Source organism: Anomaloglossus baeobatrachus, chromosome 5 (genome assembly GCF_048569485.1).
Source record: "Anomaloglossus baeobatrachus isolate aAnoBae1 chromosome 5, aAnoBae1.hap1, whole genome shotgun sequence".
Lineage (NCBI taxonomy): Eukaryota > Metazoa > Chordata > Amphibia > Anura > Aromobatidae > Anomaloglossus > Anomaloglossus baeobatrachus.
Genome location: NC_134357.1, coordinates 332,624,243 through 332,644,523, shown reverse-complemented (window position 1 = coordinate 332,644,523; position 20,281 = coordinate 332,624,243). Strand labels below are relative to the sequence as shown.

General features: G+C 43.8%; 1 protein-coding gene across 1 annotated transcript; it reads right to left on the bottom strand.

Moving 5' to 3' along the window:
- Positions 1 to 3,145: 3,145 nt before the first annotated feature.
- On the bottom strand, positions 3,146 to 18,042 carry GHRH (growth hormone releasing hormone). The gene is made up of 6 exons (XM_075347547.1): positions 17,924 to 18,042; positions 16,889 to 16,969; positions 5,517 to 5,636; positions 5,329 to 5,433; positions 5,163 to 5,252; positions 3,146 to 3,391 (listed from the first exon to the last, which is right to left on the bottom strand). Coding segments are annotated over exons 1-6 (441 nt in total). The 5' UTR covers positions 17,926 to 18,042; the 3' UTR covers positions 3,146 to 3,348.
- Between the last annotated feature and the right edge of the window lie 2,239 nt (positions 18,043 to 20,281).

Here is a 20,281-nt window from a genome sequence, read left to right as displayed (position 1 = left end):
ACTTGTTACCTGTATAAAAGACAACTGTCTACACACTCACTCAATAACACTCTAACCTCTCCAACATGGCCAAGACCAAAGAGCTGTCTAGGGACGCCAGGGACAAAATTACAGACCTGCACAAGACTGACATGGGCTACTGGACAATAGGCAAGCAGCTTGGTGAGAAGGCAACAACTGTTGGTACAATTATTAGAAAATTATTAGAAAATCTCTCCTAGTCAGGCGCTGCATGCAAGAGCTCGCCTCGTGGAGTAAGGATAATTCTGGGAAAGGTCAGGAATCTGCTCAGAACTACACGGGAGGACCTGGTCAATGACCTGAAAAGAGCTGAGACAACTGTCTCAAAGTAACACTATGCCGTCATGGATTAAAATCCTGCAGGGCACGCAAGGTCCCCCTGCTCACGCCAGAACATGTCTAGGCCCGTTTGAAGTTCGCCACTGACCATCTGGATGATCCAGAAAAGGCATGGAAGAAGGTCATGTGTTCAGATTCGACCAAAATAGAACTTTTTGGAATCTAATCCACTCGTCGTGTTTGTAGGAAGAAGAAGAAGAAGAAGAATGAGTACAACCCCAAGAACACCGTCCCAACCGTGAAGCATGGGGGTGGAAACATCATACTTTAGGGGTGCTTTTCTGCAAAGGGGACAGTATGACTGCACTATATTGAAGGGAAGATGGATAGGGTCATGTATCGCGAGATTTTCGCCAACAGCCTCCTTACCTCAGTAAGAGCATTGATGATGGATTGTGGCTGGGTCTTCCAGTATGACAATGACCCGAAATACACATCCAGAGCAACTAAGGAGTGGCTTCATAAGAAGCATTTCATGTAGTCTTATAAAAGGGAGTTTCTAATACCTGAGTAGTCCTGGAGTAGCCTAGACAGTCTCCAGACTTGATCCCAATAGAAAATCTTTGCAGGGAGCTGAAACTTAATGTTGCCCAGCGACAAGCCCGAAACCTGAAAGATCTGTGCAAACTACAAGAAGGTTTGACTTGACAATAATTAATGCAAATTAATTATTTAGAATTATTTAAAAATCATAGACTGTGATTTTCTGAATTTTCTTTGTTGGATTCTGTGTGTCACAGTTGAAGTGTACCTAAGATAAAAATTACAGACCTCCCCATTCTTTGTAGGTGGTAAAATATGCAAAATTGGCAGTGTATCAAAAACGTATTTTCCCCACTGCAGGTGCATGACGTTTATAAGGCAGGCTCAGAGTATGAGTCATTCTCGAGGGATGTCGGTTCTCTTATACAGCTGGCATTTGAGTGTAACAATAGCATCTCTGATAGCTGCTGTTTAATCATTTAGATGCCACTGGGAACATTGGCATCTATTGACCCACCTTGATACAATTGCGGGGTGCAAATGGGCAACCATAGTAGCAGAGGGCCTGCTGAAGTTCTCCCATGGCCGCCATTTTATTCCTCTTCGAAGCTCTACTTATAGAAGCCTGTGGCCGGGCTTCATAGCAAAACATCAATTTGCAATAACTATATACTGCAATACAATAGAAACAATCAAAAGATCACAGGTAGTGATGAGCGAGCATTACCATGCTCAGGTTCTCAGTACTCATTACGAGCCGCTCGGACGGGATCGACTAGTGTACCAAGTATAATGGAAGTTAACAGATCTTCTGGAAAAATGCTTGAGTTTTCCATTGACTTCCATTATACCTGGTACACGAGTCAAAGCTGTTGTGAATACATTTTCCAGTTTGGGGCTCCCTCTTGTGGTCAGTGCTGGCGGTGCAGTTTACTTGTTGAATGGGAGCCAGACACCTGTGGAGGACTGGCAATCAGGTCATTCAGATTGGGCTTATATAACTGAGTAGTTTTTTCCATTTCCTTGTCGGTGTTCAATGTATCTCCTGTGTTCTAAGGACATTCTGAAACCAGCCCTTCTCTCTACCAGAACTCCTCTTAGATAAGTTGGTCTTTGTACCTCTGCTTATTGTTTCCACTTTATTGTAGTTTTTTCTGTTTTGATACTAATACTTGATTCCTGATTTTGCCTGTGTGGAGTTCTTGGTGGAGTTGAATCATTCTCTGTTGGGAGTGTCTGTATACCTAGCTCCATGTTCTGCTATGTATTGTGTTTTGTCATGCTTGGTATTAAATTCAGTCCCTCATCTATATTAGTATTTTTTGGATTGCAGCAACACCAGAGTACTGATACAATAGGGGAGAGCCTGTGTGGGCTCAGGGCTTTTCCATATCAGGAGTGCTGAGATTTATTAGGGTTTTTATGGCTGCAGACAGTGCTCTTTCCTTTCCTTTCCTATACAGATAGTTTGGGCCTCATCTTTGCTGAATCTGTTTTCTAGCTATGTATTGTGTTTTCTTATATCACCATAGTTTTTACATGTGGGGGGCTATCTATATCTTAGGGGATTGCTCCGAGGCAGATTAGCGTTTCTTATATTTCTCTCTGTAAGAATATTTAGTTTTCCGGCTGTGTCATGGCGACTAGGTCATTGTGGGCACGTCCCACGGCTACTTCTAGTTGTGTGTCAGTATTAGGTCTGCAGTCCATTAAGGTTCCAGCCACTCTGGTTACTTATTGAGTTTCCGCATTTTTGTCCTTTTTCTGATCCTCCTCAGTTACTGAATCATAACACAAAGCCATCCGAGCATCTGACTCCTGGTTACGAGTACCCAAGCATGGTAGTGCCTGCTCGTCACTATTCGTAGGTTTAAAACCTGTAAGGAAAGCAAAAAATTAAGCAAAAATCACACCTTTTTTCCCTTTTTAAAAATAAAAAAAATGATATTTGGTACAGCCAAGTCCGAAAAAGTCCAATTCCTCAAAATATAAAATAAAATGAAATGCCAATATTGACGGTTTTCAGTCACTGTACTTCTCTACTAAAATGCTAATAAAAAGCAATCAAAACATTGTATACTCCACAGAGTACTAGCAATAAAAACATCAGCTAAGCTAGCCCTCCTACTGGACTATTGATGATAAATAAAAAGTTATGGGTATCAGAAAATGGCAACACAAACTACGTTTTGTTTTTTATTTTTTTTTTACAAAGTATAATTTTTTTTCAACCACAAAAATATAAAAAAAGAAAACCCTCCTAAGTGGTATATAACCAATTTTTTCATAGAGGCCAAAATCAGACAGCTTCACAAAGCATTTATTTTATTTGACAAATTAATTTACATGTAAAACAAAACCTGGTGGAAAAAAGTGGAGGATGAGAGCTGCACAGGAAGCGTAACACTTGCTTCAGACACGCATTGTGTAAGATTTTGCCAGGTTAATGACTGTTATCTTCTTAGACGGGCCGTAGTGCCGAAGGAACGCCATCCACACCGATCACTATAATGGCTGAGGCTCATCTGTTCCCCACTCAGGGTTTTTTCTGTTGATATGACAAGTTACACATACTATTTATTACACATTAGTCACATTTACCAGACGGTTTTTAGCAGAGGGGGCCTTCTAGAAAGATTCTATTTGGCTCCCCCACTAAATGATGTACGTATACCAGTGTTGTGCCATAATTTCCAGCTCTCACCCTCTTACTAAGTATTTGAAAATTGGCAGGGCGTTGTAAGAGCACATGGCATGGCCTCCTGGCCTGACAAATTCACTATACTTAATACCAGAAGTTGGCATAAACTTTAGCCCAAATTTGCTCATAGCTCCAGTAGATTGAACTTTCTGATGCATGGAAGGCCAAAGATGCACTTAATTTATTAAAAGACGTACACCTCTTACTTCATTACATTCCAGATATGAAATATTAAGAGTTTTCCAATAAAATTCAATTATAAATGCCCTCACAGGCCTTTGCTGACTGCCTAAGCCAAGCACAGTGATTAGCTGCAGTGATCATGTGCTCCCAAGCCCAGTGATTGGCTGCAGGGACCATGTGCTCCCAAGCCCAGTGATTGGCTGCAGTGATCATGTGCTCCCAAGCCATGTGATTAGCTGCAGTGATCATGTGCTCCCAAGACCAGTGATTGGCTGCAGTGATCATGTGCTCCCAAGACCAGTGATTGGCTGCAGTGATCATGTGCTCCCAAGCCCAGTAATTGGCTGCAGTGATCATGTGCTCCCAAGCCCAGTGATTAGCTGCAGTGATCATGTGCTCCCAAGCCATGTGATTAGCTGCAGTGATCATGTGCTCCCAAGCCCTGTGATTAGCTGCAGTGATCATGTGCTCCCAAGCCCAGTGATTGGCTGCAGGGACCATGTGCTCCCAAGCCCAGTGATTGGCTGCAGTGATCATGTGCTCCCAAGCCCAGTGATTAGCTGCAGTGATCATGTGCTCCCAAGCCATGTGATTAGCTGCAGTGATCATGTGCTCCCAAGCCCTGTGATTAGCTGCAGTGATCATGTGCTCCCAAGACCAGTGATTGGCTGCAGTGATCATGTGCTCCCAAGACCAGTGATTGGCTGCAGTGATCATGTGCTCCCGAGCCCTGTGATTAGCTGCAGTGATCATGTGCTCCCAAGCCCTGTGATTAGCTGCAGTGATCATGTGCTCCCAAGCCCAGTGATTAGCTGCAGTGATCATGTGCTCCCAAGCCATGTGATTAGCTGCAGTGATCATGTGCTCCCAAGCCCAGTGATTATCTGCAATGATCATGTGCTCCCAAGCCCAGTGATTAGCTGCAGTGATCATGTGCTCCCAAGCCCTGTGATTAGCTGCAGTGATCATGTGCTCCCAAGCCCAATGATTGGCTGCAGTGATCATGTGCTCCCAAGCCCTGTAAAAGTTTCACGTCTATTTCAGTGGGGCAGAAATAAATTGAATCTAATGTAGTGCAGGGCAGCCCGTCTGATCTTATAGTACGGGTGCTGACAGTAGGTTGTAAGCTGACATGGTACACTACACGTGTCAGTAACTGGCCCATCATACAAGCCTCATCTGTGGAGATCTATAATACTAAGCAACCACCCCCCTGATGGACGATGTGAGAGGTTGGTCATCAGTACTTTGGACATCATAATGTCCTCTTGCATTATACCAGTACAATGATATTGTGACCAGGTGTTGGTAAGTAAAGTGTGGACTTTTTTATGTGATGCAATTCGAACCCAAGACGAAGAAGTTGATATTTTCTAGTAAATTCATAAGACATTTTCAATTAATATGTGATTCTAGGTAATCAATTAGTACTTACAGGCTCGTCAGCAGTGATGCAAGTGTATCCCTCAGGTTCCTCTGACCTGTCTCACGATCACTTGGGTATAGTGATCCTAAATCATCCTGTCTGGAGATGGTGAAAAAAATGTTACAAATCCTTGCTATTGAACAGATAGTCTGACCTTCTAGCCTATGATACCTACCCTAGTCGTTTCCCCATCATGTTCTGTAGGTATCGCCTGGCTGAAATCTGTCCCAGGAATTTTCTATAGGTGTTGGTGAATATAGCATCTACGTGTCTCTCCATTCTGTGGGTAAGACACCAAAGTACATATATAGTACACCTGAGATGTAGTGCATGCATTAATTGTTCATGACTCAAGTAATTCACCTTTTCTCTGAAAGACCCCGAACAAATCCCTGTGCCTCATCCAGAGACCAGTCTTGCATGGGGCTTCTCTTCAGCACTGGAAGATTTACATTTCTGCTGTATTTAGACGTCTGGTCATAACTGCACAGTAAAAATAAGAAGGGTTATTGTGCATAGAGTAAGGTCATTAGTAAAAGATTATCAAGGTAAACATTCCTTAATGGGAGGACTTTTCCTATTGAAACCACTTATTCTTTCACATGTACAATAATATCAACCCTCCAGGAACATTTACTTATTGTAGATACTGCATGAATTCTAATGGCTTCTATTAGAAGCTTTTCTTTATTTGTATTTGATTTTGCATTTATTTATTTATTAACATTTTATTTTCAATTCATTTTATTTTTATTGTTATACTTTATTTCCATTTTACATATAAGTAGAGTTGAGCGGATAGTGAAAAATCCGGGTCCGGCAGCTACCCGGCGGGTTGAAAAAGAAGTCCAGATCCGATCCGGAGTTCGGCCCCATATATGTCAATGGGGAGTGGAATCCGGGGACAAGAGAAAGAGAGAGAAAGAGAAAGAGAGAGAGAGAGAAGAAAAAAAACAAAAAAAACCCCCGAATCCGGATCGTGCAGCTGGATTCCCGGGTCCGGGTCAGACCCGGATCGGACGCTGAAATCGCGCGGATCCGGATTTTTACAGTTCGGGTCCACTCAACACTACATATAAGGCAACATTCCCACAATGAGATTTACTCGTGGTCTGGACGCTGCATGTTTTCACTGCATCAAAAAAAGCATCATTACATTATGCATTTTACAGTATAAGTGTGGCGCCCTGGACAAGCCAGCGGCCACATAGCACAACACCACACACCCCACACTCCCGGTCAGGCACACCGAAGTCAGACACAAAACCCTTGTTGCCTTCCTCCAGGGGCTGATGTCCACACCAGGGGGGTGGGCCAGGTCGTTGGCCCCGCCCACCGAGGAGTTCACAGTCCTGGAGGCGGGAAAAGTAATCAGATTAGTTTTGGAGGTGAAAGTGGAAGGAAGTGAAGTGGTAGTGAGCAACTAACTGACAGCGTCCGGGTGTGTGGCCCGGGCGGTACAGCAAGGTTGGCAGACGGTGGTGACCGTCTGCAGGAGTGACCGATTGGAGTCTACCATAAGGACCGTGGGCGGGCGGTGGCCCGGCGGTACCGGACCGGTACACAAAGAGAAGTCAGCACCATCTGGCAGGGGTTTACGGACCCTGACAAGGCTAGGAGTCGCCATGAATTTGTCGAATCCGTCAGCGAAGGGAACCTCCTGGGTTCCCCAGCAGCCAAGTCCCGACAAAAGGCAACCGCCCAACCGTGAGAGGGAGACACCGCCACCGCCAAGGCAACCGTTTTCCAGGGCCAGAGCCTGTGGGCAAAAAGGGGCTCCTCCAGCCCATATCCAAGCTGGGGAGCGGGTTACCGGTGGGAACCCATCGTAACCATCTACTGTACATAGGTGCAGGGAAAGGCAGTCACCATCAACCTGCCGGGAGCAGAAACCACCGCAGCCGTCAGTGGGACCCGTCCATCCAGCCGTGTGTTTTACCGAGAACTGTGTCTTCATCATTGGCTGAGTGAGTACCACTGTGCCGTGCGGCACAGCGCTGCCCCTGCGACCCTGCACCTTACCAGGCTCTGTAACTCGCCTGCAATCCATCCCTACCCCATCACCGGGCCCCAGGACAACCAACCCCCTACCCACGGAGGGGAGAACTAACACCCAGGCTGCTCCCTGTCATCGCTCCCGGGATCCCCGTCCAGAGCAGTGGTGGTGTCACCAATCTCACCACAACCGTGGGTGGCGTCACGGACAATAAACAAAACCCCCACAATCAAAATCCCCTTTTCACTCACGGGCGAGGAGCGCCGCTCGAGTCCCCGGGATCCGGCCCACCGCTCCAGCCACCACCGAGCAGCAGCGGCAGCCGCAGCAGCAGCGGCCGGACCCGAGCAGTGGGAGAGCGCAGCGTCCCCTCCTCCGCCCGCGACATAAGCAAAAGGGATGGGATTAATAGAAATCTTCTTTTTACGCTGCGCAAACTGACCTGCGGAACGTTTTTTGCTATCTGCAGCATGTCAATTTATCTTGCAAGTATGCAGAGGTTTATGTACATATTTTCCCCACAGACTTGCATAAGATGCGGAAACTATGCATGTAAAAAACGCACATGCGATTTTAGTGAGTTTCCATGTCAAAAATGCACCTAATCTCCACATAAGAATGTAAATATCAGGAAATTTAAAAACAGATCAGCTTTTGTTTAAAGGATGACACACCAAACAGAGACAAAAAAAGCACCATCAAAAATGCAACGAAAAAAACCCCTTAAATAAACAAAGGTGCAGAAATTCTGCAGCATCAAAAACTCAACAAACACTGATCGTGCGAAGGTGGCCTTTCTCATCTTTATATTTTTATATGCCGTATTTTTCAGATTATAAGACGCACCTTTCCTCCAAAAAATTTGGGAGGAAAATGAGGGGTGTGTCTTATAATCCAAATGTAGCTTACCGGGAGGTGGTGGAGAGCAGTAGCAAGAGACAGGGGCAACACTGCAGGCACAGTGCTGCGGCGGCTGTGCTGGGGCTGCGAGCACTGTGCTGCTGTGGCAGCTGTGCTTGGGCTGCGGTGGCTGTGCTGGGGATGCAGCTGCTGTGCTGTGGTTGGCTGTGCTCTGGGCGGTGAGGGCTTCAAATAATGGCTCCTGGAGATGGTGCATGCGCAGATGGAGCTCTTGGCTCAAGATCTCATCGGCGCACGCTCTGCCTCTGGCCTATTGATCTCCAGGCAGCGAACTTAAGGAAAATGACGCTGAGGTTTTGGCTTGTCATTGAGCCAATAGCTCAATTTGTGTACACGCCGGCTCGGGACGCCATTTCTTTGAAGTCTGCACCGTCGACAGTTTCTGGGACAGCATCTGGGACACCCATCGCACCGCCCGCAGCATTGCCTTGGTCCACCACCGCCACTGCGTCCTGTGACCCTGCTCCACCACCGCTGCCGCCCCATTCCCCCCCCCCCACGGTAAATACTGGATATTTTATATACACTAGTTATTACTACAGTTATTACTTTCATACCACTATGCAGGGAATAAAAAGGAGAAGCTCTTAGGACTCAGGATTAAGACTTAGGATTCAGATGGCCGTGATTTTTTTTTATAGATGCTAAAATTAGTCCAAGGGTCATCAAAATTTTTCATCAAATTTTTATTAGTATTTGGTTCATGAGTCAGTTTTTACCATGATTTTCACATATGGATAAATAAATGAATTACATTGCTTCTCCTTCTACATTACAACGTTAATCACAGACATAATGCCATCCATGTGCTTCTCATGATTTTCACGGACCACAAACATTGGGTGATTTTCATCTGTGATGCACAAAAACAAAACAGTCTGCAAAAATAACAAGGACTCGTCAATAGTCTCATAGACTATAATGGGTAGGTGTTTAAGCCATGAAAAAGGGACAGAACACATACGTGAAAAATGGATGTCTACTGACTAAGGCTTTAGGCAGCTGGAATGCAGCATTTTGCAATGGAAGAACCTGTTAGTGTGAGCCTCCATGTTCTGGTAAAGTTCTATAAAAAATACTGCGTTGTTTTTTTAACTCTGTTCATTATTGATACATTTCCAGATGTGTTCAGACCCAAAGTAAGTAGTTTTCATTGTGGAGATAAAAGGGTAGCTGACTGATTCCTGGTCCTGTAGTGTATATACAGTACATCAAAGTACTTCAGAGACCAAGCTACACCAAAGAGATACCTTCACCTACTGCCCTGGTTGAGACACATCTAAAGTTCTTATTTTTTCTCCATGGAGATACTGCTGGGATCTATGATATGATGAGTAACTAGCCAGATCTTCACATAATAATATTTGATTGGCTTGCACTTTCTGAAGTTCAGCTCAGATGATGAAAGGAATAGACAGTGGTCAGAAAAGAATAGAGGGACCAGGTGAGGACACCATGACCTGTGTCATGAGCATGCATTTAGCTCAAAGTGCCATCAAAGACAAATCCTGGAGAATTGTACAAATGTAGTAAAATAATCCTGGTTCACCTTTACCCTATATGTTCTGATATAATCGTCATAGTAAGACTTGTGATGACTAAAGAAAATCCCAATTTTTTCTCTAGATGAGCATTGTGAATATCTCTATGTGTGCGGACGTATATGAGACAAAATAAACAAGCCTATATCTGCATCATATGTCCTGCATCTGATTCAATGAAGACGTGGGCTATGTTGCGTTTAGACTTGCCGACTAGTGATGAGCAAGCGTCACTGCTCTATACTGAATTGAGCATCAGGGTGCTCGACTGCACTTGTTACTCGTCAGTTGGCTACTGGCATTACTGTGACTGGCAGGCCGAATCGTGTCGTCAGGTCTTATATGAGAACCGGGGGCGCGGTTGTTGGCACACTGTCCTCTGGAAGTAGTTCAAGGAGATCTGATGTAGGAGGCAGAGCTTAGATTAGAGCAGGTTTTTTACACTTGCACCCTTAGTGCCTTTCATGTGGCACTAAAGATGTTTTTAGCCTTGTTTAACCTAACAAATTATTTAAAAAAATGACATGGGGTTCCCCCTATTTTTGATGACCAGCCAAGGTAAAGCAGACAGCTTTGCCTAGCTCTTCCCGATTGTCCTGGTGCAGTGGCGATCGACAGGTGCACTGCGCATGATTGGAAGTGCAGAAGCTGTTCTGATCATTCACAGTACGCCTGTCTGAATCTGGGACGTGTACACTCGGCTTGAGAGGCACACTAGCGCTACTAAAATGAGCCACACACATGCGCAAGATTTCCAGGAGCTGCCATAACAGCGGCTCATAGTATTCATGTCATCACGCCCACAGGGGCGTGATAACATGGAAAAAGGGCCAACTAGTCTAAGGAAAGAAGGCCCCTTCGACTAGTCAAGGCACTAATTTGCATACAAAAAACAAAGGTAATAAATGTTCTTTTTACACATTGATTTTAGAGAATGATGTTATACACGGCTGGTTAGGAAGGGAATTTTGACTCGCAAATGTGAATGCTGCTGGGTTGGATGGCATAAGGAACCTGACAGGTTCTCTTTAAGCTAATTAAAGCTTAATAGTGACATCATTAACACCAACAGGGTCAACCAACAGTTTAATAATGATAATTGTATTTCTATAGTGCCAACATATTCCACAGATTCCAAGAGGAGTGAGGGCCATGTGTTCAAGCTTACAATATACAGGGAAATAGGGTGTATGGTGGCTTCCCTACTGCCACCTGACAGAAGATATTGGCAACAGAAGAATCCAATATGTCTGATTTCAAATTGATGATCCTTTAGTTCTCTGCAAGATACACCAGCGTCGGACATGTCTGGCAGCAAGAGAACACCGGAGTGCTTAGTCAGCTGAGTGCCAGGAGGGATAGCTGCCAGACAACAATCAGTTAAACCATCCTTTGGCCAACAATCATGTAAAGTGTATGAGGGACCTATGAGCTAAGCATTATGAAAGGGAACCTGTCATGTGAAAAACACACTATTAACCTGCAGATATGGGGTTAAACTGCAGGTTAATAGTGTTTGGAACCTTCTCTGCGCTTGCACTGAAAACCTCACTGCCAGGAGGAAATTAACTTTAATCCTCCTGGCAGAGTTCAGATCTCAGTAATCGGGGAAGCGCCGGTGCGGGTTCAGTCACCGCTGTATGTATGGAGACAAGCAGCTATAACCCCACTCCTGACTCATCTTGAGTGGTGACTGAACTCACATGGGTACCGGCCCTGATGACTGGAATCCAAACACTTCGTTACCACGAGGAATACAGTTAATTTTCTCTCGGGTTCAAGGTGCAGACACTTTGCAGGTTCCAAATGCTACGAACCTCCAGATTAACTTGATATTTGCAGGTCAATATCGTTTTTTTCACAGGACAGCTTTCCTTTAAGTCCTTGTAGAAAAATCCATTTTCCTTTCAGAAGACCAGTATAAGTTTGAAACAATAGCATAAATGCATGTTAACAGAAAATGTCTATGTCCATTATGTGGCACAGTGGAGATCTGATTTGCTGATAGAAGGCTGAAGATTTAATAAGCTTTCCAGAAATTTGATACTTTTAGCCTTTCTTTGTAACAGTTTAGCGGGGGTCCAACTCCCAATCCCAGCAACCCTATCGATCAGTAAAAAATATACAGTACTTTCAAGATTGCAAACCACCACATTATGTAATGAACAAGTAGGGAGTTCCAACTCTGAAGCCTGAATGCATATTAATGCAATGTCGGCTAATCACTCAAGAAAGGTTTGTATTTGTAACAGGTTTATTGAAATAATTTTACAACTTGTTGACAAAATTGCTCATGATTGTTATAAAATCACATATCCCTGAACAATGTGGTGATAATGATTTCAGCTTTCACTTACAATCTCTCATTATTTTATTAAGATATATAGAAACCTAAGCTTCTTATACTGGGAAAAATGTGAAATATGGCAACCTCCAGCAGACATTAGAGAACCCATAGTAGTTGATGTAACTTTATGTCTCTCTACTTAGCGAGTGGGTCAGTTAAGTACCAGGGAACTATAAGGCTGCTTTCACACATCCGGCTTGAGCTCTGCGGCTCAATCCGGCTGTGAAGCCTATGCAACGGATGCGGTGAAAACACCGCATCCTTTGCATAAGTTTTTTACATGCGGCCGGTCCGGTTTTTGCCGCTTGCGGCATGCTACTGAGCATGCACAGTGGCAAAAACCGCATGCGGCGGCCGGATGCGGTTTTTGCCGCATCGCGCCGCATCCGGCATCCATAGGGATGCATTGGGAAAAGCGCCGCATCGGACGGATGCGGCGTGATGCGTTTTTTTTTGCCGGAGCAAAAAACGTGCCAGGGAACGTTCCATCCGGCCGCCGCATCGGCTAAATCTGCCCCATGCGGCAAAAACCGGACCGAACGCAAGCCCATGCGGCACAATGCGGCACTCATTAAAGTCTATGCAGGAAAAACGCAACCGGCAGCAAAAAAAATGGTTGCGGTTTTCCTGCAAAGTGCCGGATTGTGCCGCATTGCAAAAGCCGGATGTGTGAAAGCAGCCTAACTAGACAATCTAAAACATCAACAGATAACTATTGCTATATAACACCCAAGAGCCAGAAAAAATAGAGTGCACAAAAGTATAAATAGTCCAGCCCACATCCAGATCAATCATGGCAGCTTAAAGAATTTCTCATCCCCCTGACAAGATAAATTATTGCCTTCCTGGTGGTCTATGGAGTTTAAAGGGGAGAGGGTACTATGAGTAGTGGCACCAAGCAGTGGTACGAGCTGCCCTATCACTCTGTCTCCTATCTTCCGCCATTCTGTAGATTGCGGGCCTGAAGTGACTTATGAGGTACAGAATGATGGAGACACACATTGGCTTCAGCCTCCCGGCACAGGTGGCGTGATGATATCACTTCCATTCTCAATGTGCGCTTAGGTAATAGCTGTGTAGGAGAGCACTTGGCACGTGGGCATTTTCTTTTTCCCTTGGGGCAATAATGCTTTTAAAATAGCCTTTCATGGCATTATTCCATTTTTATGGAAGGGGCACTCAGGGAAGAACACCAGAAATCATTATTATATGTTAAGGTGGTACTTAGAGTATTAATATTTATGGCGGGCATTGAGGGGACAATTACTTGTTAAGGGAAGCTTAAGTGGCAGAAGGCATTACTATTTCATAAGGAGAACTTGGGATTTTTTTTCTTTATAAAAAGGTAAATTTCGGAATTATTAATGAAAAAGAGGCACTTGCAGCACTATTTCTTTATAGGGGTCACTCACGGAATGGTCACAAAAAGGCGCACTATTAGTTTCTCAGGTGATAAAAATGGGCAAACTATTGCTTTCTAGCAAGCACAAAAGGTATCATTTTTACTTTATAAGAGGCCAATGGTAATTATTATTACTATGTGGGCACTAATACAGTTTAAGGGCACTAAGAAAATCTCTACTTTTTTTAAGAACTTTCACATTTTTTCTGTTTTGGGCACAATATAAGTGCCCCTATCTGGCACCATCTCTGGCATTATTGAGCTGGGGTGCTGTCTGTGTGACATTTTTGTTTCGAGGTTAGGTATATTAATGACACCAATATTTTTGAAGTGTGGTATTTAGTGTACAACACAAGACAGCAGGAGTAGTAATTGTAAAAAAAAATGGGGCAGCAGTAGGCACAATATTGGAGTGGTAATAGCAAGTTTGTGTAGGTTGGGAATAAGTGGGGAGAGTGCTAAGAATTTGAGAGATGTAATGTCTATGTGTTGCAAACTGTACAGACAAGTTGTAGCTGGAAGAAGTTGCCATGGTGGTCTTGGCCAGATGAAAATGATGGAAAATGTGAAATGAAGTCACCTGTGAGTCTGTGGATTTGACTGTACAGTAATAATACAGTGGGTATAGAAAGTATTCAGACCCCTTCAAATGTTTCACTCTTTGTTTCATTGCAGCCATTTGATAAATTAATAAGAAAAAATATATATTTTTTTAATGTACACCCTGCACCACATCTTGACAGAAAAAAAAAAGTAATTCTTGACTGGCCCAGTCACAGCCCTGACCTAAACCCAATAGAGCATCTCTGGAGAGACCTGAAAATGGCTGTCCACCAACGTTCACCATCCAACCTGACGGAACTGGAGAGGATCTGCATGGAAGAATGGCAGAGGATCCCCAAATCCAGGTGCGAAAACTTGTTACATCATTACCAAGAAGACTCATGGCTATACTAGCTCAAAAGGGTGCTTCTACTCAATATGGAGCAAGGGGTCTGAATACTTATGAATACTATGTGATATTTCAGTTTTTCTTGTGTAATAAATATGCAAACATTTCTACATTTCTGGTTTTTCTGACAAGATGGGGTGCAGAGTGTACATTAATGAGAAAAAGATGAACTTTTTTTGAATTTACCAAATGGCTGCAATGAGAGTGAAAATTTAAAGGGGTCTGAATACTTTCCTTACCCACTGTATATACCTGGAATATTCATGCTTGTTCTTCTATAGTGTTTTTTATTCAATAACAGCATTATCCTCCATTGAGGTGTCCACTATTCCCACTTTAATTAGAGGGCACCTCTGTGGTTGTAAACATGTGTTACCTGAGCTGATGACCCACTCAGGTGTGTGTTGCCCTTTGCTGAAACACCAGCTACACCTCTGTCTGATGGTTTAGAATAGTTAAACAGTTTAATGGATATTTCAAAAATTACATTTATGACAATGCATAGGTGATCTTATAAAGGCCACAAAGGTGGGGTCTTACGTATCATGAAAATAAAGGTCCCATGTTCTCCATTGTAATGTTAAATTTGGCTGCATAGACATTACAAGATGAAAGTGTGATTCTCTATTGTAGTCAAGCGTAGTTACAAAAAAATTGAAGAATTTCTACATTAAAGGGAACCTGATACATGATACTTGCTGCCCGATCCACGGGCAGCATGTATCAGATACTGGCTTTATGACTTTAGCCATATATGGTTTATATTTGAAACACTGTGGTGTTTCAGAGAAAAGCATAGATTAATAGCTGCACGGGACACACTAGCCACAGTAGAGACTAGTCAGATAGGTGGGTCCCCAGCGGCCCCTCCCCACCCGCTGTCACTAATTATCAGGTCTGTCCCTACAAGCACACATAGGTGTGGGTGGTTATTAAACCTTGTTTTTCTCGTGGATCGGGCTGCATGTATTGGCTGTCAGGTTCCCTTTAAGTGAGAGTTCTCAATTATGTTTGCAACTTCCCTTGACTACAATAGAGAAGCAGACTTACATCTTCCAGTGTTTAAGCAGCCAAGTTTAACATTATAATTTGGGAACATTTAACCTTTATTGTCCCAATCGGTAAGGCAGCATGTATCTGCTGTCAGGTTTCATTTAGCAGAATTGTTCTACGGGTGTTTTTTATGTTTAGAATTAAAAGGAACCTGTCAGCAGAAATTTCGCCCAAAACCTAAAAGATTCCCCCTCTGCAGCTCCTGTGCTGCATTCTAGAAAGGTCCCTGTTATTATTGTGCCCCCTGTGAGACCAAAATAAAGACTTTATAAAGTGGTACCTTTTTGTATTCAGATACTGTAAATGTGACACGGGGGCGGGCTCTCTGGCGTCCGTTATTCTGCCTCCTGGTCCTGTATGCCGCCCCCCATCGCTCCTTTCCATAGCTGATGCACCGCCCACTGCTCCAGCCATCCCCGCGCATGCCCAGTGCCAGTCTCACGGGACTGAGCAGTGTGACCGCTGGTGACGTGTGCGCAGGCAAGTGATTATGGGCGGGGCTGTGATTGTTATCAGCAAGTACCCGCCCATAATCTCGTGAGCGCGCAAACCTCACCAGCGGTCACACTGTGCTCAGGGTACATGCTAGACTGTATGGGCTGCTTCCAGGGATGACGTCCCTTTTGTCACGTGATAGTATTTTGAACACGCCCCTATCACGTGACAAAAGGGACGTCATCCCTGGAAGCAGCCCATACAGTCTAGCATGTACCCTGAGTACAGTGTGACCGCTGGTGAGGTTTGCGCGCTCATGAGATTATGGGCGGGTACTTGCATCAGCTATGGAAAGGAGCGATGGGGGGCGGCATACAGGACCAGGAGGCAGAATAACGGACGCCAGAAAGCCCGCCCCCGTGTCACATTTACAGTATCTGAATACAAAAAGGTACCACTTTATAAAGTCTTGATTTTGGTCTCACATGGGGCACAATAATAACAGGGACCTTTCTAGAATGCAGCCCAGGAGCTGCAGAGGGGGAATCTTTTAGGTTTTGGGCGAAATTTCTGCTGACAGGTTCCCTTTAAATGTCCTTAATGTACTATGAAGTGAATTGCCAATTCTGCAGGGGTGCAAACGTCTTTGCATCAGTCATGAGGATCAGGGGGTAGGGCATTGACTGGACTTTTATCCCAGGTAAAGGCGTGGGAAAAAGTACCTTGACCACACATCGGGGCCAGACATACTATTGGTGCAATCTGTGCAGCAGCACAGGAGCCCAAGAGGTTGAGGGGTCCATTTCTAGCTCCAAATTATGTGCAATTTTTCATTTTGATGAGCTCTTGGGCTGGTGCACAGGGACCCTTTTCTGTCTGTGTCCACCAGTGCTAAATACACTATGTAAATATCCATTATATGCCCTATCGGTCAGAAGTGAATATGGTTTGGTTCTACCATGGGCAGTGCAACATCTGATCTAGCCTAAACATTTCACGATCTCAGACACAAGATTGAGAAGAAGAAATATCTACTTAGACAAAGTCACGGTGGTGATATCGGTACCCAATGACTGGTAATTACCTACCTGTAGTTTGGATGCATCAAATAGCAGTGAACGTAAAACCCAAATTGCAGCAATACAAGATACAGGAATCTGTGCATCACCCTGAGAAACAAAAGCAGATGAGTGGGAGACTCAAAGAGATTGTTGGAATAGTTAACAAATAATTGCAAACGCTCCGATTTCTAGTGACTAATATTTTGTGAGCGATATCAACAAGCTGTGTGTTTGTGGAATCCGAACGCTAAAATGAAATGCTATAGCCAACAGAACTTGATGGAGAAATGGTCTCAAAAATACCACTGTTGTTAACCCTTATCTTGCTACTATTCATACCCGTACACACCGGATCTTATCTATAATCATAAATGTGAGCTCTACACTGAAACCTTCATTTAATAACCTATGCACTCATTCCTGGACGATTACACATGGCATAGGCACGGTAAATTTATATGAAATCTGAAACTGTCAGCAATCAGACAAATAACTGTTAATAGTATCTTGGGATCTCGGTGCTGGAGATATGTGAAATAAAGTAGTATACAGTAAACCAACAAAAAAAAAACAGCATATAAATATGTGTAAGACAATTGGGAGACAATTGCTTTACACTACTGTAGAATAGAGAGATACGGTGGAAAATCGATTTAATGCTCCTTGAAGTGTATCTCATCAGGAATATCCGATGTCAGAAGATCGGGGATTTAATATATGACAAAGGAGATACAGGTAAAGCTTCATTGGATCTAAAAGTAAATGCACTTATAGTAGTTATCCCAAATTAGTAACAGGTACAGATGGGAAATTACATGTTTCATTTTCTTCATCGTATTCCACTAAAATCCGGCAATTCACATTTGAACTAAAAGCTCTACATACAGATATTCCCCGTTCCTCCCATATCTGATAAGGATTCTGGAGTCCTAATTTAGTTTTTAAATATAATCTAGATTATCAGAGAGCAGATAAGTGTAGTATGCCATGTACCGTAAGGACATAGCTCCAAATAATGCTATAGTAAGTGTCAGATACATCTGAAGTGTTGTAGTTACTTACATTCTCAGCAGCGGTGATTTCCTCTCTTCTTCTTATTCTCTGGGTACTTAGGCTGCTTAGTTATTCACAGCACCAGAAATATGTGGCAGCTGATGTGCTTGACTATATCTACTGTAAGTTAAGACCACATTCTTATATACCCAGAGTCCCCCGGTAGGAGGAGAATGGGGTGCTCAGAAGAGGGAGATCAAACAGAGGGGGGTGACGTCTATAGGGTTATTATCCACTTGCACAAACCTCGGTCACGTGAGACGTTACTGTGAAAGGTGATGATACAGATTATGGTGATCAATACCCAGAGTCTCATCCTCATTATATCATATGCTACATTCACAAACAAGCTAAAAATATTTTTCCCTTTACTTTACACAATAGCATTAAGTAAGTATAGCTTTGTCAATGTAAAAGCTCTCAGTACAATACGCGTAGGGTCTGAGCATTTACATTTATCCACAGCAGTGATATGGAGAGATGCAATGCATTCATTAAATGAACTGCAAGAGTTAGGGGCATCCTGATTAGGTACACCTTGTCGTGCTTAGCTTTTACTTTTTTTTTTTTAATCAAGCACCCTATGTTATTTATATGTACTATTACTATTTACTTACAGTTAGGTCCAGAAATATTTGGACAGTGACACAAGTTTTGTTATTTTAGCTGTTTACAAAAACATGTTCAGAAATACAATTATATATATAATATGGGCTGAAAGTGCACACTCCCAGCTGCAATATGAGAGTTTTCACATCCAAATCGGAGAAAGGGTTTAGGAATCATAGCTCTGTAATGCATAGCCTCCTCTTTTTCAAGGGACCAAAAGTAATTGGACAAGGGACTCTAAGGGCTGCAATTAACTCTGAAGGCGTCTCCCTCGTTAACCTGTAATCAATGAAGTAGTTAAAAGGTCTGGGGTTGATTACAGGTGTGTGGTTTTGCATTTGGAAGTTGTTGCTGTGACCAGACAACATGCGGTCTAAGGAACTCTCAATTGAGGTGAAGCAGAACATCCTGAGGCTGAAAAAAAAGAAAAAATCCATCAGAGAGATAGCAGACATGCTTGGAGTAGCAAAATCAACAGTCGGGTACATTCTGAGAAAAAAGGAATTGACTGGTGAGCTTGGGAACTCAAAAAGGCCTGGGCGTCCACGGATGACAACAGTGGTGGATGATCGCCGCATACTTTCTTTGGTGAAGAAGAACCCGTTCACAACATCAACTGAAGTCCAGAACACTCTCAGTGAAGTAGGTGTATCTGTCTCTAAGTCAACAGTAAAGAGAAGACTCCATGAAAGTAAATACAAAGGGTTCACATCTAGATGCAAACCATTCATCAATTCCAAAAATAGACAGGCCAGAGTTAAATTTGCTGAAAAACACCTCATGAAGCCAGCTCAGTTCTGGAAAAGTATTCTATGGACAGATGAGACAAAGATCAACCTGTACCAGAATGATGGGAAGAAAAAAGTTTGGAGAAGAAAGGGAACGGCACATGATCCAAGGCACACCACATCCTCTGTAAAACATGGTGGAGGCAACGTGATGGCATGGGCATGCATGGCTTTCAATGGCACTGGGTCACTTGTGTTTATTGATGACATAACAGCAGACAAGAGTAGCCGGATGAATTCTGAAGTGTACCAGGATATACTTTCAGCCCAGATTCAGCCAAATGCTGCAAAGTTGATCGGACGGCGCTTCATAGTACAGATGGACAATGACCCCAAGCATACAGCCAAAGCTACCCAGGAGTTCATGAGTGCAAAAAAGTGGAACATTCTGCAATGGCCAAGTCAATCACCAGATCAAGGGGGCGGGTCGTGCAGCGTCACAGCGACATCACACTGCAGGCAGCCAATAGAAGCGAAGGGGCGGAGATGAGCGGGACGTAAACATCCCGCCCACCTCCTTCCTTCCTCATTGCAGGCGGGACGCAGGTAAGGAGATGTTCCTCGCTCCTGTGGCTTCATACACAGCGATGTGTGCTGCCGTAGGAACGAGGAACAACATCGTACTTGTCGCTGCAGCTAAATTATGGAAATGACCAACACTACACAGATCACAGATTTTCGACGCTTTTGCGATAGTTTATCGGTGCTTCTAGGCTTTACATGTTGCAACGTCGCTACCGGCACCGGATGTGCGTAACTTTCGATTTGACCCCGATGAGATCGCAGTAGCGATGCGACAACGTGCAAAGTACCCCTAACTCTCAACTTTAGCTACTGTAAAGTGCTATAGTGAAGGCTGGTGTCTACCCTCATAGTTCTTACGGACTAACAACCAGGGCTGTGGAGTCAGAGTCATATAGTCACTATCCATTTTGGTGAAGTCGGTATAAAATGGACCAACTCCCAATCC

Excerpts from the sequence above, each read along its gene's own strand:
- GHRH (XM_075347547.1), bottom strand. Across the intron at positions 5,434-5,516 it reads CGGGGTCTTTCAGAGAAAAG|AATGGAGAGACACGTAGATG; the intron begins GTGAATTACTTG and ends TCTTACCCACAG. Across the intron at positions 5,253-5,328 it reads ATGATGGGGAAACGACTAGG|ACAGGATGATTTAGGATCAC; the intron begins GTAGGTATCATA and ends CACCATCTCCAG.